Raw genomic sequence first — 15347 nt, 5'->3', positions numbered from 1 at the left:
AAAGCAGAATAGTGCGCAGTGTTGCTCGACACTATTTGTCACAATCGGTGACAAAGGGACAATCGGCCCCAAGGGATTAACAGACGGGAAGCCAAGGAGAAACCTTGGTCAGAGAAGTCAGGACACCTTTCTGATGTGGCCAGTTGGAGGAAGAGAAGTTAACAGAGATGGGGGTTGTGGAAGGGGCGGGTCAGTGGAAAGCCCTGTTCTGCTGCTGGCTTGAGTGATGGGAATTTGTGCCTATTGAGGTGCATTTTTGTAACAGAAAGGAAAACACACAGCACTAACATTTCTTCCCTTCTTTGGACGGTAGGAATGTTTTAATTGAGAAATTGGTTTTAATTACATTAGGTGATATCACAGTCTATTTTACAAGTTTGGGGTAACAGGATGTGTGGACCAGTTACACAGAAATCCAGCGAAAGGATAAAAATCTACATGAGAAAAATGAAAAGGTTAACTTAACCCCAAAAGAAAAGCATTGAGAGTTTGGTTTGAGTGGAAATGGGAGATTATACCAGGGTCCAGAGAAGTAGAAAGGATGAGACTACCATAAATTTACAGTACTGGTTCTGCATGACCATCGTTTGTCTGTGTTCAGAGACAGCCTCTCTTCCTGAGGGCATCGCTGAGCAGATGGCCCCGTCTCTGAGGGTTTGGTCTGGTCTTGTCAGAGGAGAAAGCAAAATAACTGATGGGCAAAGGTCACAACCCACGCTGAGCTGGTCCCCAGGGTCACCGCCTACAGGAGTGTCTTCCACTGGATAGTCGGGGGGTTCTGCACCAAGAACTGTATGGAGGAAAACTAAAACAGCTCCAAAAAGCCCCATCTCAAACGTAGAAAAGTCTCACTCTGGAAGTGCTTACGAGAAGATCGTCATCATAGAATTTGGTTTCTATAATAACATTACCACTGCAGGAGGAAAGGAGGAGAAAGAGGAGGTGTTAGAAGGATGCATGGACAGTGGACAGATTGCTCCTCTCCACGCTCTCACAAGCCTGGGCTCCCACCTTGACCCCCCCCCAACATGATCTTTGGTTTGGAGCTGCACACAGTGAGCACTGTCCTGGTCTGGCTCAATCAGAACTGAGGGATCTCCCAAACACATTCCTGTGTGGAATGTTCCCCTCACACCTCCCATGTCTGAGCACAGTACTGCTCAGGCTGCAGAGTGCTTGGACAGCAAACTCCTGCTCACTCCTATTGCTAAAAATAAACTAGCAGTCCCAGCACCTTCAGGCCCCTCTCTCCTGCAGGAATTGTGAAAACTAATGGGAATTCTTTTTTTGTGATCCTTCTCTGTCCTTTAGCGCTGAGCAAGCTACATCAACCAACTTAACATGTCATTTCCCTCAAGAAGTGCTTAAATGCAAAGACACAGGCACATTTTATACAAACTGCAATGGAAATGTGGATTTGGGTGTGACAGACGCTCTGGGGATTTAACTTGCTGACTTTTGAGATTTTGGCACATAAAATAAGAACTCTGGGACCATTACAACACCTGGACACCTGAGCAGTGTGATCTGGCCCTGTGTAAACAACCTGGCTCTTGAAAACCAAAGCAGCAGTTCTACCTCCACTGTGGCTCTTGGTGTCTGTAACACTGAACCTCCTGTGAGTGTAAGGTTTTGCTGTGGTGTGGACAACGTCTGAACTTAAATGTCAGGGAATGTTCTCAATCTCATACTCGGTCATCCTGGGAACTCTTCATGCAGAGTGTCTTGGTTAGCACCAAGTATCACACCTCCATTCTCTCCTGGTTTGGAAACACCAAGACAAACATGAGATCTTTGGGAATATCAGAAAGTGAGGGGTTCTACAAATCTTAGCAGCTGGAAAATGATGACTTCTTTGGGCCACAAATTCCCCTTTGGATTTCTTTAGGCTGGGGGTTCTACAGAAAAGCCTCAAGAATTACTTTAGGACACCTCCATGAATAGGAGAGAGCAATCTGGGCTCCCCACTACACATGGACATACTTCAGGGAAAGAATGGGACATGGGAAAATCCTCAAGGTCATTTGAAAACTAGCTTCTCTTGACTCCCAGTTCTAAAAACATCTTGAATTCCTCAGATGATCAAAACCAACTTGTCAGATGTCTTTATTTCTTTACTCTGGTTCCCCAGCCTGGCTCCTCCTGTATTGACTGACAGTGCCTAGCTCTGGGAGCTGAGGACGTGTGCAGCACCTCCAAGGTTCTGAGCAGGCTGTGCCAGGAGCACTATTGGAACACTGGTGCTCTCTTCCAAGCCCGCTCTCTCTTTGAAACGTGCTGTGAATGGGAATCAGTGCCGGGAGCTCCCATCCCAGTGCCTTTTCTATGCGACTGGCTTTGCTCCAGACAGGGAATAAGAGGGAAAATGCTGGAGAGGGAGGTCTTCCAGAGGACACAGTGACCTTGAGGTGAGACTGGCTGCTCCCTGTCTGCCTCTTGTTGGCAGCAGGGTTCCCAAACCCTTCTGTTTCTGGCAGTGCACTCCTTGTGTGCTTGCCAGCACCCATCCAGCACTGCAGGGAGGATGGTTACACTTCCCAAGAACCTTCCTCCAGGAGCCTTTCCCCCCAAAGCTGGAGCCTGGCTGCCCACACTGAGCAATGCCCAGCACGTGCCACTGTGACACGTCTGAGGCACTGCTGCCCTGCTCAGGAGCCCATGTGCACACGGAGCCAGGACTGGACTGTGAGGAGGGGGTGTGAATCTTCCTACAGGTGACTGTAAAATGACTGATTCCTACCTGTTAAGGGTATTTTAGCCCCAGATACAACTCAGTGCATAGTGTATACAAATGTATATAAATGCATGTACACTAAATGTGTATAAGCCAGTGTTAAAGACGCAAAGCTCAGCAAAATGTTACAGTGATGAAACAAACACTAGAGCAGCTACTACAGGTGATCTATTGCATGAACTAAACTACTTTGGACAAGAGTCAGTGATCAATAGCTGATTTAAAAATGGCCCAAAAATCTGCTGGGTACTTTTGTCCCCTGGTTGTAAGGGGTATTACATAGAAAAATATTTTAAAATCCTTTCATGATTAACCTTCAAAAAAACTGAAGTAACTTTATTAAAGAATCAGTTTCACTTTCTCCAAACCTTTATTGCTATATTAATGCAAACTGGACCTATGGGAAGGAAGGTAGTGAGGTTGGATTAGCCTCTTTTATCTCTCAACAACTAACAGCAGTGAGATGATTCAGAGTTGGTAGCAGTTCCCTCTCCTCTTTCCCACCGTTGCCCCCAAGGAAATGCCACACACGGCTTTTGCTTTGCCTGCTCTCAGATTCTGCAAGCCCAAGGCACTCACGTTAAAACGTTAGCTGGCATCATCTGTGATTCAGGTGCTGCCTCTATCAAGGACTGCCAAGTGTTTGTGGAGTTAGGAATCACAAAACCAAATTCAAAGAACCATTCTGCAAAGTAAAACAAAAAAAAAAGATCCAGAGGCATTTGAAAGAAGAAAATTCACAAATGGTCCTTTTGCTTTTCACCTGACAGGCTGGGCAACTCCCTAAACTGTCCTGCTGGGCTGCCAACATTTTACATTTAAATTACTTTGCACAGCTTAAACTGCACTGAGCCCTGTCCTCCTCTTAGAGCAGATACTCCCTTTCTAAAATAGCTGATGGTACTGATAAGGTCAACCACTTCCTTAGCATTTGGTGGAAATTTTAACACACCTAATTGGGAACAGGGAAACCACACTCCTCCTCCTGCAGACGTCCCTGGGATCCAGCTGAGGCTAAGTGTGCAACTGGTTGCCCAAAAGACACAGAAGAGCTCAATGTTTTATCTGCCCCTCCTCAAGCCCAGATTAAGAGCAGCACTGCAGTGAGGGGGGTCAGATGTGCAGTTGTGGGGTCACTGGCATTGCTGTAACCCAGGTAAACCAGAGGCTCCAGCCTGGCACTCTGAGGAAGACCCAGGAATTCCAGTAATAGCTGACTCTGAAATAACCTGTTTCCTTGCCTCAGGCAGCCTGTGGTGGATTTATGCCCTCAGACATGATTACCCAGCTTTTTTGCTTACATAACAAAGTGTTAATACACTTATGAAATGCTATCCTTAATACTGTGGCCCATTAGTCCTGACAAGATGAGTGCTTCAGTGCTACTCTGAAAAATTAAAATCACCACATTCAACCCGTTTTAGTCACTCTAATCCCTGCTCTGCTGTGGGTCAGTCCCTGTGCTGCAGCACACAGAGCACATCCATACCTTCTAGACACTGCCCTTTGAAATAAACTTTCTGTTCCAGACGGAATTTTTCCATTTGTTCTGCTGAGGAAAAGTTTAACTCCCGAGATACTGCTTTGCATTTCAGGATTTTTTTAGGAACTCGAGCTGTGAAACAGAAAAAGCATTATTTGGACACAGTAAAATGCAGCTTCTGCAGGTATTATTATTATTCAATACTTGGAAATAATGATTAGGACTAATACAAGATCATAGCAGCAGGAAAAATGCAAACACAAAGGACTTTGTTTTTACATTTGTTTTTACATTTGCAAGAGTGAAATCCAAGATGCAAATACCTTAAGTACCTTGCCCACAGCCAAGAATGACAGAACCAGGGATACAACACTGATCTCTCAGACTCCTAGTTCTTAGTTGTTTGTTACTAAACCCCATAATTTTTCAAGATGAAATATAAGATGCAACTTAAATTTTTACTTGAGGAATTGTGCTGAAGATCACTGGCAGCCAAAGGGCTGCTTAGCACACCAAGCCTCTTAGCCCTTCTCACTTTCCCTTCGCTCTCAGACTGTGCATCCCCAGAGCAAACCACAAGTGTGAATTTCCCAGCCCAGCAGCACTTCCTCAGCCATCTCAGAGCTCTGGGGAGTGTCCTGTGGAAGTAAATGACTGTTCCCTTAACAGTGAGACCTACCCAGGCTGTAAAGCCAGAACCACACTGGAAGGTTTAAGAGAGCCATTTGACAATCCAGGTTTCTGGGCCCTTGCAATGGGTGAGACACCAACAGCAAATGACAAACTGTACCCAGTAGATGTTTCACAAGATGATTTTTTTTTTTAGAGGTGGAGGAGTAAGAGAAGGGACAGTTTGAGACCACTGATTAAGAGTCCTAATCAGGAGAATATGGGGGGGAGTCAATACAGTAAAAATCTCCCAAGCCCATCATACTTCAGTGGTGTGATTGTGCATAATCCTTCCTGCATTTTAGAGAATGTTTTATGTGAATTTATTAGAAAGAGGGAAGACAGCTGGCATGTGCTTTATGAGCCAAACTGTTCCAAAATGGAAAGAGTATCAAAACATCCATCAACAGGCAGCAGCTTGGTGTTTAATAACAGGAAGAGTCTCCCAAACCCTAGGCAAATCTACCTAATGTAGAACAGTTTAATAGAGTAGGGTCCTGACATGAGACCAATCTTGAGAGCTGGAGGCTTAGAGAATATAAGCCAGCATCCTACCCCAAGGAGAAGTACACAGCCCACAGTTTGTTAAAAAAAAAATAAGATTAAAAAGAAAATTAAAAGTGTAATGCAAGTGTTTTAAATGTAAAAGATCTCTAATTATTTTTATGGGATTTTTTGCACCACGGAAATCTGCATGGCACCATCTTTACCACCCTCATCAGTACAGACTACACCACTGTGGGTAAACATCCCTTTGCAGTTAAGTGTAAAATGACTTGTTAAAACTATTCTGCAATTTAGTAATTTCATTTCCTTCATCCCCAAGACAGACTGCTGAGAATGTTTGCTTTAACATTGTAAAACTACCAAATAAATAGTTACTTTTAATAAAAGTAGGACTGCATTGTCTTTAAACATCTAAGACATTTTAATTTACATTTATACCATCAAGCAAAAATTTTAACTGAAATTATTTTTTTAAGCTCATTTAACTTTTATTTCTCTTTTTATTTTCTATTAAAAATATAGAAAAGAAGGAAGTTTGATTCTCGTCAGTTAGGTCCATTTTAAACCATGCTGGGATGCAGATAAGCATAGACTTAATCCTAAATTTACTATTGCTTTTTGTTAACTTTAGGATGTACTATACCTGCACATTTATGTAAGCACTTACAGGGTTAATATACATTTATTCAGATACTTTATGCTGATTAGATCAAAAAGCGTTGAATGACACATTTCTTATTTACTAAGCAAGTCATTTTGGGTCCAACTGTGTTCAGTTAGAAACTGAAATTCAGTTAAAATATCCATATAATTATGTTCTCCTTTCATTTAAAATAAAGCTACCTTAAATATTTGGGACACATAAGAAAGCAAGTTATCTTAGCCAAAGTGATTTTACATTTCAAACTACACCTTTTCTTAGATAATGAAAAGACTGTTTGTATGTCATGAATGAAAGCTGGCTGTGGGGATTCTGTAAGAGCTACACCTCAGCAGCTTACTCCAAGATTTGCTTGTATATTGGAAGAAACCAAACTTTACAGATTTGCATCTTCCAAATTGCCTCCCAGTTTTGAATGCCCTGTCACTGAATCGAGCTGGCTGGAAAAGCCCCTGCTGTCAAAAGCTGGTTTAGATGATTAATTCCAGTTTCAGGTGCTCAGGCTGTGATTTTCACTACTTAAGGCAGTTTAATGTTAAGACTTTGGCAGCAACCCAATACCACATTAATATTGTTTTTATTTCATCTAAGTGGTAACAGTAAGTTAAGGTAGTAACACAGTATCATGATTTGAAACTTAAGAGTTCATTTTATAAAGAAACTTGTACTTAAATCAAATAGAAGTCATGTTTAAAAAGCAAATAGAAGTCCTGTTTAAAGAAAAGATATTTTATTCACTCTGCTATATATTTGGTTCTTTGTTTGCTATTGTCTAGACTGTGATTTGCCCTGAATGGCCACAGAACTTACACACACACACACACAAAAGTACTATATAATGACTTTAAGACACATATGGACTTAATTTTAAAACAGTTATTCTGTTTGCCCTCACTGCTTCTGCTGCAGGACTGTACCAGAACCATATTTCCCCACAACTTTTAATTCACCATCAGATCACCCTGTTCTGTTGGACGTCTCCCCGCTTCCAGCCTATTTATTGAGCATAACCTATCTACTTCAGATTTCTTTTCTAGCTATGACATACAAGAACTGCTTTTTTCATCTCTTCTCCCAAGGAAGACCATCCTCCCATCCGTAATATTTTCAGTGGCTTCTCCTAATAGCTCTCCTCTGCATCTGCTACAGTTTGTAGTCATCCATCTTCTAGATGGATGAGTGAACTGTGCACCAGATAAAGTCTTAACTACTCCTTGTACAATGGGCATTAATCTCAGGCCAGAGTATGTTTTAATTAATTCCCCAAGCTCCTCTGATGGAGATGACAGTTCCTGTTTTATTTGTGATGAAAATCTGAGGCACAGTGAGGTGATATGATTTGCCCAAGTGACAAAGGTGACATCTGTCCTTCAAAGCAGGGGTATGTTTGCAACTCAGGTGACCCAGACATGCAGCACCACCCAGCCCCAAAACGCAGAATAAAATCACACAGTACCTTCATGCTCCACTCCAGGTACAGACAGATCTTCTGTTCCTTGCCAGAGGATTTTCCCTGTTTCTGCATCCCGAAGGTTCATCCAATTTCTGATTGGAAAGCAAATAAGGAAAACAAGCCATCTATATCCCTAAATGCTCTGTGTAGTATTCTTTGCTGAGCTCTGAAATAGGCTACTCCAGGTGAGTTTCCATCATGGTTTCTGATTCTCAGGAGGCCAAGGAAAAGAGATGCTTTTTCCCCAAGAATAAATGAACAAGCCAACCCCTGATCAGAATGAATGCAACAAGAATTGTATAGCCACAGATTTAGTTTTCACTTTAGACTGAAGCTTGTTAACCTCATTTATCATTTTCCATTGCTTCTAAAGGATAAAGGCAGTGTCACTGTGCTGCAGAGAAGCAAGAACATTGCTAACAATAACAGATAATTCTACACAAACAATTGCTGTTCTCCAGCATTTGAAAAACACCAGGAAAAGGAGTCCTTTCTACATAACATGGTAAAAAGAATAACATTCAATCGAGCTTGTTGTCTTAGCTTACAAAATAGTAACATCAAGGGTTGTTCTATTGCTGTTGACCTCGTAACTGCCACTCATGGGAATTCTTCAGCTGCTGAGTGCTAAGCAAAGAGAGATCTTCTCTTCACTCTCAGCAAATGAGGCTGTGCCAGCTTTCAAAATGCCCAGATCAGTGAATTAGTCAATAAATTTATAGGCAAGTAGGAAATATTCATATTTCCAAAGGGACAGCTAATAATGATCTTAAGCACACCTTTGAAAAATCTCTCTCACAGGATAACTCAGACACTGACAGCTCAGAACAAGGAGCCTGCACACCTGCCTGATGCCATCTTGAACAGGGACACAGCCATCCATAAGCCTCAGGCCCTCCTGCTCCACAGCTCATCAGGGTGGCTCTGACGATTCACCAGTGTCAATGCCAGAGACTGAACAGAGCAGACTTGTGGGATGAGCCCACACAAACCAGAGCCTTTCCAGGAGCTCCCTTGACTGCTTTATGGCAGTGCACCCTTCATACTCAGTACTGCCTACAACAACTGCTCAAGGAACTGGCTGGGGAGGTGGAGAGACAGAAGAGGGACAATATGGACCTTGACATGAGTATAAATAGGAGCTGTTGGAGATTTGCATATTGAACTCATCCTCTAACATACGCAGTTTCCAGGCAGACTCACAAACTCATCACATCGATCACATTTTTCCAGAGCTCCCAGGAAGAAACAGATGCTTTAGCAAATTTTGCATTACAGGGTAATATTTGTTTTAAAATTATGTGTATGGAGGAAGGGAAGAGAAAATGGCTGCTTCAACAGAGATGTGAGGAGTTTTTCCCTTGCTGAGGGCTGGTCAGACTTTCCATGTCTCACTGAAAGGACAAAGGGAATGTGTGCACAGGGTCTGTTCACACAAAACTTAGCAACAACTTGGAGCATGGGAAGGGGGAACATAGGGCAGCCGGCTCGTGTCCTTCCAGGCCTGTTCTAAACACGATGGCTACCACTTGTTCTGGGATTAAGGTAAAAGAGAAAGGGGTAGAAGATGAAAAACATCCTCTGAGGGTCCCATATGGCACCTCCAAATCCTAACAGGAAGCTGCAAAGTCTAGCTCTCTCCCCAGCCAGCAACCCAAGGGAGACAGGGGCTGGCAGGGAAGTCAGAGAGAGAAAAGGAGCAGCAGAATGGCAAGAAGAACCTGCAGCAGGGCTGGGCATTTCATGTAGTGCTGGCTGGAAAAGTCGAAGTCCTCAGCCAACACAGCCTGCAGGATGGAACTGCCCCAACTGTAATTTAAAATGTAAAAAAAATCCACCGTTTTTCCATACATCTTCCCACACACAAACATACAAACTAGCCAGGGTGAAGTTATTTGCATGGAAAGCAGTGTGCCATCTATCAAATGCCATGTACGAGGGGAAAATAACAAATGAGACAATCTGAGCATCTCACTGACAAACTCATTTATCTTCCCGACACTCTGCCATGCAAACACTCCTAACTATTAGCTGAGCAGTAATTTAGTAAATTGGGCACTTGATTATCAAAAACCTGTACTACCTTTAAAAAATGTTCCCCTCACAAGTGTTTACTTGCTATTTGTTCACGATCAATATCCGTCAGAGTTATGAGCTCCCAGGTTTGGCCACAGGCTGTGCAGTGCCAAACAGAGCACTAGCCAAGTTCCTCTGAACTGGAAATGAAACACTGACCAGGACAGCAAACCCAGCACTGCAACTGAACTGATCCAGCCTCCCAATTGCTATATCAGTACTTTAACTAACGGACCATTCCTTTTCCTTGCCATGACTTGCCTTGCCTTCCCATCCCTCTTCCCTTGTCAATTTTTGGAGCACTCTAAAATCACATTTACCATTTTCAAAAGTATTATATTAGAAGTGCCCTTCAGTGAGAAGTAGCCTGACAGTTTAATTATTATCCTTACTTGAAATACACAGTTACAGCGTGTTAGTGACCTACTATTTCTGGTGAGAGAAAACACTACTGTACACTACTGACCTCTGTAACTTCTCCCTATCAGGATTTCTCTCTCAGTCCAGTCCAAGAAAGATGATACAAGTTATGTTGCTCTGCTGAACAATGTTAACATTTAAAATGTTTGTTAACATTTGGGGTGCTGGACATCTATAAAGTGCTATCTGGCTTTATTTTGTTTATTGATGTTCCACTGTAAAAGTAAATCCATGCAGGACAGCCTGCTCCATGCTTTGTATGATGACTGTCAAATTCACGATGAAGAATAAATAAAAAGCTCAAGGCTATACCCCTGCTGACGAGACCATGCCTCATACATGCAGTAATGCACACCACAGTTCCTAGAAAATATCTTGTATTTAAACAAACTGAACATTGCTAGCCTGTGTAAATTCCTTATCAAATAAATAAAGGTTTAATGTCAGTGTAGCCAAAGGCTTTCTGACCTTGACAAGTCCGTGTGCTGGCTCAGGACATGCTTTTGCAACTTCTGCAACTGAAGAAACAAAATCAACCTGCTAATCAGAGTGTATGCAAAGAGTAAAAATATGTGGACCCAAACATATTTGAAGGGATCAGAATACACCAGCCAGTTCACAAAGTTTTTTCCCAGTAACTAAGCATTATTAAAAGGGAAGAACAAATCATCAGATCTTAGAAGCGCACACACACACACAATCTCTTTCTATTGAAAAAAACACTTCATGTACAAGAGGTTAATTCTTTTTAAAAAATAAATGTTTAAAAAGAAACAGGCATATGGAAAATGTTTAAGTCAAAATCGAGGTAATGTACAAAACTTAACTGTAATGGAATTAACAAAAAAAAAAGAGGCAAACCCCATCACAAGTGATTTCTTGACAAGGGAGTAACTGACAAAGCAGCAGCTATACTGCTTACCTAGTCAGCAGCTTATCACACTATTTCTGTCATCTTGGATAGGAAGGCTGGTACTAGGACATACCCCAGAGTGAAGAAAATGCACATCTTGAACGAAACCTATATGCACTATTATCTTCTAATGTGTTTAATTGGTTTAAGATTCTTCCACCCCAGCATGAGAGATATTGTTACTAAAAATAAAGAGTGCTCCACCTCCTGAGCAGCAGTGGAGACCTGCGGGCAGGATGACAAGGGCATTTTAAGCATTATTGAAAAGGAGAAAGTAAATTAATATTGGTTTAATACAATTACTCTTTTTGAAGAGGTTCATGTTAAGCCACTTGACAGGGGTAGCTAAGAAGAGCAAGTAGGAAGCCAGGCAATTCCAGCTTTGTGAAGTTTCTGTATGTTGAGAGAGGGGAAGGAAGAACAGTAGTGTATTCCTAATTCAGTTTTCTCACTCTTACACCATTAAATTTTCATTCACCTGGATTTTGGGGGCTTGGTTGTTTTTTTTGAAAACAATGTCTGATTTAAGACTCAATAGATCAAATACTCTTCAATCCTGAAGGCAAGAAAGGATTAGGTAGAACAGCAGAAGGAAGGGTGTACTGTTGATCTATTTATATTCCACCACCTATTGGGTCAGCAAAGTCTTACATAAAAGCTTTGTAGTAGCTGGAACCTGACTTGCTTTATATACATGACATGAATTAGCTTCCTCATAGACCTACTTTGCTTAGCCTGATGAAGGGGAATGGTTTGTGCATTTCTAAATCCAAATTTTGCTTTCTTGAATACCTCTGTTGTCAGAAGTTCTCTTTTTTTGTATCTGTCATAGAGATCACTTGGTTCAAACAAATCAAAACATATATCCTTATCTTTCAGTGCTTTAGCATTGCAAAAGATTGCCTTGTATTACCACACTTGTAATTAAGAGTTGCCTTGAAGAAGAGAATGAGTACAAACAAAATTTATCATTAAAGTAGTATGGAGTTAAAAGAAGTTCTGACTCAATCTTCCTGACTATTATTTGTATGTTTTAATGTTTAGCACTTCTTGAATATCTCAAAAGCTGTGGCAAACAGTAGGTGTCATTTCTTTTGTTAAAATGATCCATTTTTCATTTTATTCCTTGCTGTCTACACCATTCTAAAACCTCAGGAACTGCAGTACTCTTATATTTCATAATAAAAACAAGGCTAATGTTCATAACCACTCCTAGAAGGAAGGTCTTTCATCATCTTTGCCAGCTTTTTTTTTTTTCCACATGAAATGCAACATTAAAAACAGTTCACTACATGCCTGGTCCAAACAGCATCTCAACAATTACATGTTAATGAGACCTGTCCCCTGGGAGAAGGTGGAGCTGAAAGCCCCAAACAAGTCAGACAACAATCCCTGTTGCAGACCCAAATAAGCTTCTGATCTGAACTTGCCAACCTTCACTCCTCATTTTACACACTCTGTTGTGAAAAGCAGACACAACCAGGCAGTCATGACATGGGGCAAGCACATTACCTTACAAGCAAGTAAAGATCACACTTCAGGGATTATATTTATATCAGACATATTTTCCCAGAAGAATATTTGCATCTCAGTTGCTTCAGTCCAGTCTGAAGAATCGGGACCAATATAAATTATGCAAAGTAACTACTAAACTACAGGACTACAAAGTAGACCACCTAAATGGCCTTACGTTTCTCCTCCACTCATGCCATTCATCCTGTCATCTTTGCCATCTCTGATCTTACTTTTTATTACAACTTCCACAGAACTCCTAATTGTGTGCTTAAATTAAATCATATGCATAGACGTTCTGCTGATTCAGGTCCTTGAATTCACTCTGTTCACGCTCAAGAGAAATGCTGCTGCCTGCTGTTTAATAAACCACAAGTACACATGCTGGCAGTGTTCTTCCTAGCCTAAGGATGAAATTCAGTGCAACATCCTATCTACTGAATGAGCATCCATCCTTTCTGTGTAGTAACAGGAATACCAACACACAAAAACTGGAAGTTATTCCTCACACATTACTGGAGCCTTCGGGTATAGTACTGTCAACTTCTCCTGCTTCCAGAAAGCAGCACACTTTCTTGAGTTCCTGATTAGACCAAAAACATGCAATGACAGCTCCTACAGGAGCAGAACTTTAAAAAAACTCATCTATTATAAATCAACTTTCCTGGAGTGATGCACAAGATATGGGTTACTGTGCTTCTCCAAATGATGGGAGGTGCTGGGGACTGGAAAGGTGCTCTATTAAATCCTCAAATGGAAGGTAGCCAATTATCCCTTCAAAGCACTCCTGACACTCCTCCACTTGCTGTAAAAGAGCCTGCTTTTCAAGTCTCCTGTACAGAACAAATTGCTGTGCAACAGAAGCCAGGGAGATCCACAGATTAATGTGAACCACATGACAAAACGCAGCAAAAATCCTCAGCAACCAACAAAGTCATTTCACATAAAATTATGTAATCAGAGGGATATATTTAACAGCTACAGCATGACAGCAAAAATATCAACACAATATCATATACCCGTATACTTTATACTTCCCTTTATACCTTCTGCCTTACATCTCTGTGTGTGCCTGCGCAGATCTGGTATCACCACAATGAATTTCCATCTAACATCCACCACACAGTTCTGGATTAAGCTGCTCTTGGCCTGTATTTGGAAAGACAGTTACACAAGTTACTGCACGCCATGCCAACCTTACCTTAGCTGTAATAGAAAATTACGGTAAAAGGGCAGAAGTTAATATTGCTCCCTTCTACTGTGTTAAGTAGACAGAGCTCTGATCATTCCCACTGGGCAGTAGGGTGGCCCTGGAGTGAAGCTCCAGTACTCCCTGCTTTGTGTCACATTCTCCCTGTGCCTTGGGTGACTATTTTGAAACTGAGCTATGTTCATACCAAGTATTTCCTGCTTGAACCTCGGAATACATTTTAATTTAGCAAGGCTCACTGTGAAAGTCTACAACAAAAATGCAGCCTAGGTCCATTCACAGCCAGATCAGCTGCAATGGGATGCCAATAAACTAGAGAACTATAGAACCTGTTTATCTCTACAAACATTGGAAATGAAGTAAACCCACATCCATCATTTGCTAATAAAAATTTTATCCACTTAAACATCTGTGCCTTCGAACAGTTTAGGTTGAAAGACACAAATATTATTCAGTATTTTCATCAAAATGAACAACTAACATCCATCTGTACTCCACAGCATCCTAGTGACAGCATGTAGCAGAACAAGGCAGAGTTTGCTTTAAGTTAGTTTATGTTTAATTTTTAGTGTTGGCAATTAACTGTCTGAAAATACTCAGAGTGAAATCTCTCCAAATCTTAAATATTTAAATCAGAATTTGTGACACCTACAGTAGCCTTAACAAAAGCAGGTACATGTATGAAAACAATGAAGATGGAGAGCTCCTAGACTCTGGAAGGAGAAGTGTCCACCATGGGCAGGCACGTTGAGAGAATGTGTTTTCTTTCTCTGGTAATACCCATCAGTACTGCAAACTAAGCCAGGCTTCAATTTCACTGACTTTTCCTCTCTTCCTCAAACAGAAGGAGCAAGAAACAAACAGATGCACATTTTAAAGGAAAGCATTACATATCTACTGAAAATGAAGCTAAGGGTCATCAGGAGGGAAAAAGGGAAAAAAGAATAAATTATAGTGGTTTGCACACAGCTGAACCAGGGATGTAGACACTACTGCTTCAAGGTTTACACCTCTGTCCAGGTAAGGCTAGTGTTGAAGAAGCTTAACTCTTATGAAGTCCAGCAAATTTTGTCAGTGATGAGCAATAGGAACCAGTTTAGGTATTTGCAAGTAACCTTTGATTTCTTCAGACAAAAGTAACAACAGGTGACACTCCCGAGCAGCTCCTGCCTGCAGCAGATGAGGACACTGCCCTGCTACCCCAGCACACCAGCTAGGGCTACAAGAAAAGGCTTCTGGAGAGCATGCCAGGCACTTCTCTGGGAACTAAACTCAACCCAGAGAGATTAAACCACTTCTAATCTCAAAAAACCCCCCCATACGCTAAGATTTGAGATCCCTAACAAAAAAAATCTAAAGTAAAACCCAAAATGTACTCGTGGTACAATGAATATGATGTTGTTTAAAGTGGGAATAAGCTCCAAATCAAATCTATACACACATCACTGGCTTATGGGGCAGATTCCCCTGTTAGAGGGAGCAAGCTGCCTTCTGTGCCAGATCTGTTTGCTACTATCAGAAATATGCTTTGTTTCCACTAGAGACAGATGTTAAAATGGTCCCTAGAACCAGATAACAGTGCCAAAATAAAAGCAAGCTGAAGCAATGTAGTGGTTTTATGTGTTTTCTGCCACCTGTGTTTTTTAGGCTTTTCTTTGGCTTACCTCAATAGCCTTGACAGAATTCCTTCATACCAATGCCTCAGCAGG

At 41.5% G+C, this 15347-nt stretch overlaps 1 protein-coding gene across 4 annotated transcripts in view; it reads right to left on the bottom strand.

Moving 5' to 3' along the window:
- Window positions 1–284: 284 nt before the first annotated feature.
- The window catches only part of PDE6D (phosphodiesterase 6D), a 34373-nt gene continuing 19310 nt past the window's right edge, over window positions 285–15347 (bottom strand). Inside the window, exons 2-6 of one of the 4 annotated variants that reach the window (XM_017727009.1) lie at window positions 13487–13577; window positions 7511–7599; window positions 4224–4349; window positions 3314–3419; window positions 285–913 (exon numbers count right to left, since the gene is read on the bottom strand). In XM_017727009.1, coding sequence (XP_017582498.1) covers window positions 832–913; window positions 3314–3419; window positions 4224–4349; window positions 7511–7599; window positions 13487–13536 — 453 coding nt within the window. In that variant the 5' untranslated portion in view covers window positions 13537–13577 and the 3' untranslated portion in view covers window positions 285–831. Of the gene's footprint in view, window positions 914–3313; window positions 3420–4223; window positions 4350–7510; window positions 7600–8286; window positions 9181–13474; window positions 13578–15347 lie in introns of those variants that run through there. The other 3 variants (XM_008644546.2, XM_017727011.1, XM_017727010.1) reach the window with 3 other exon arrangements.

Source organism: Corvus brachyrhynchos, unplaced genomic scaffold (genome assembly GCF_000691975.1).
Source record: "Corvus brachyrhynchos isolate BGI_N302 unplaced genomic scaffold, ASM69197v1 scaffold162, whole genome shotgun sequence".
NCBI classification, from domain to species: Eukaryota; Metazoa; Chordata; class Aves; order Passeriformes; family Corvidae; genus Corvus; species Corvus brachyrhynchos.
The sequence above is the reverse complement of the archived record's forward strand: the minus strand, read 5'-3'. Positions and strand labels throughout refer to the sequence as shown.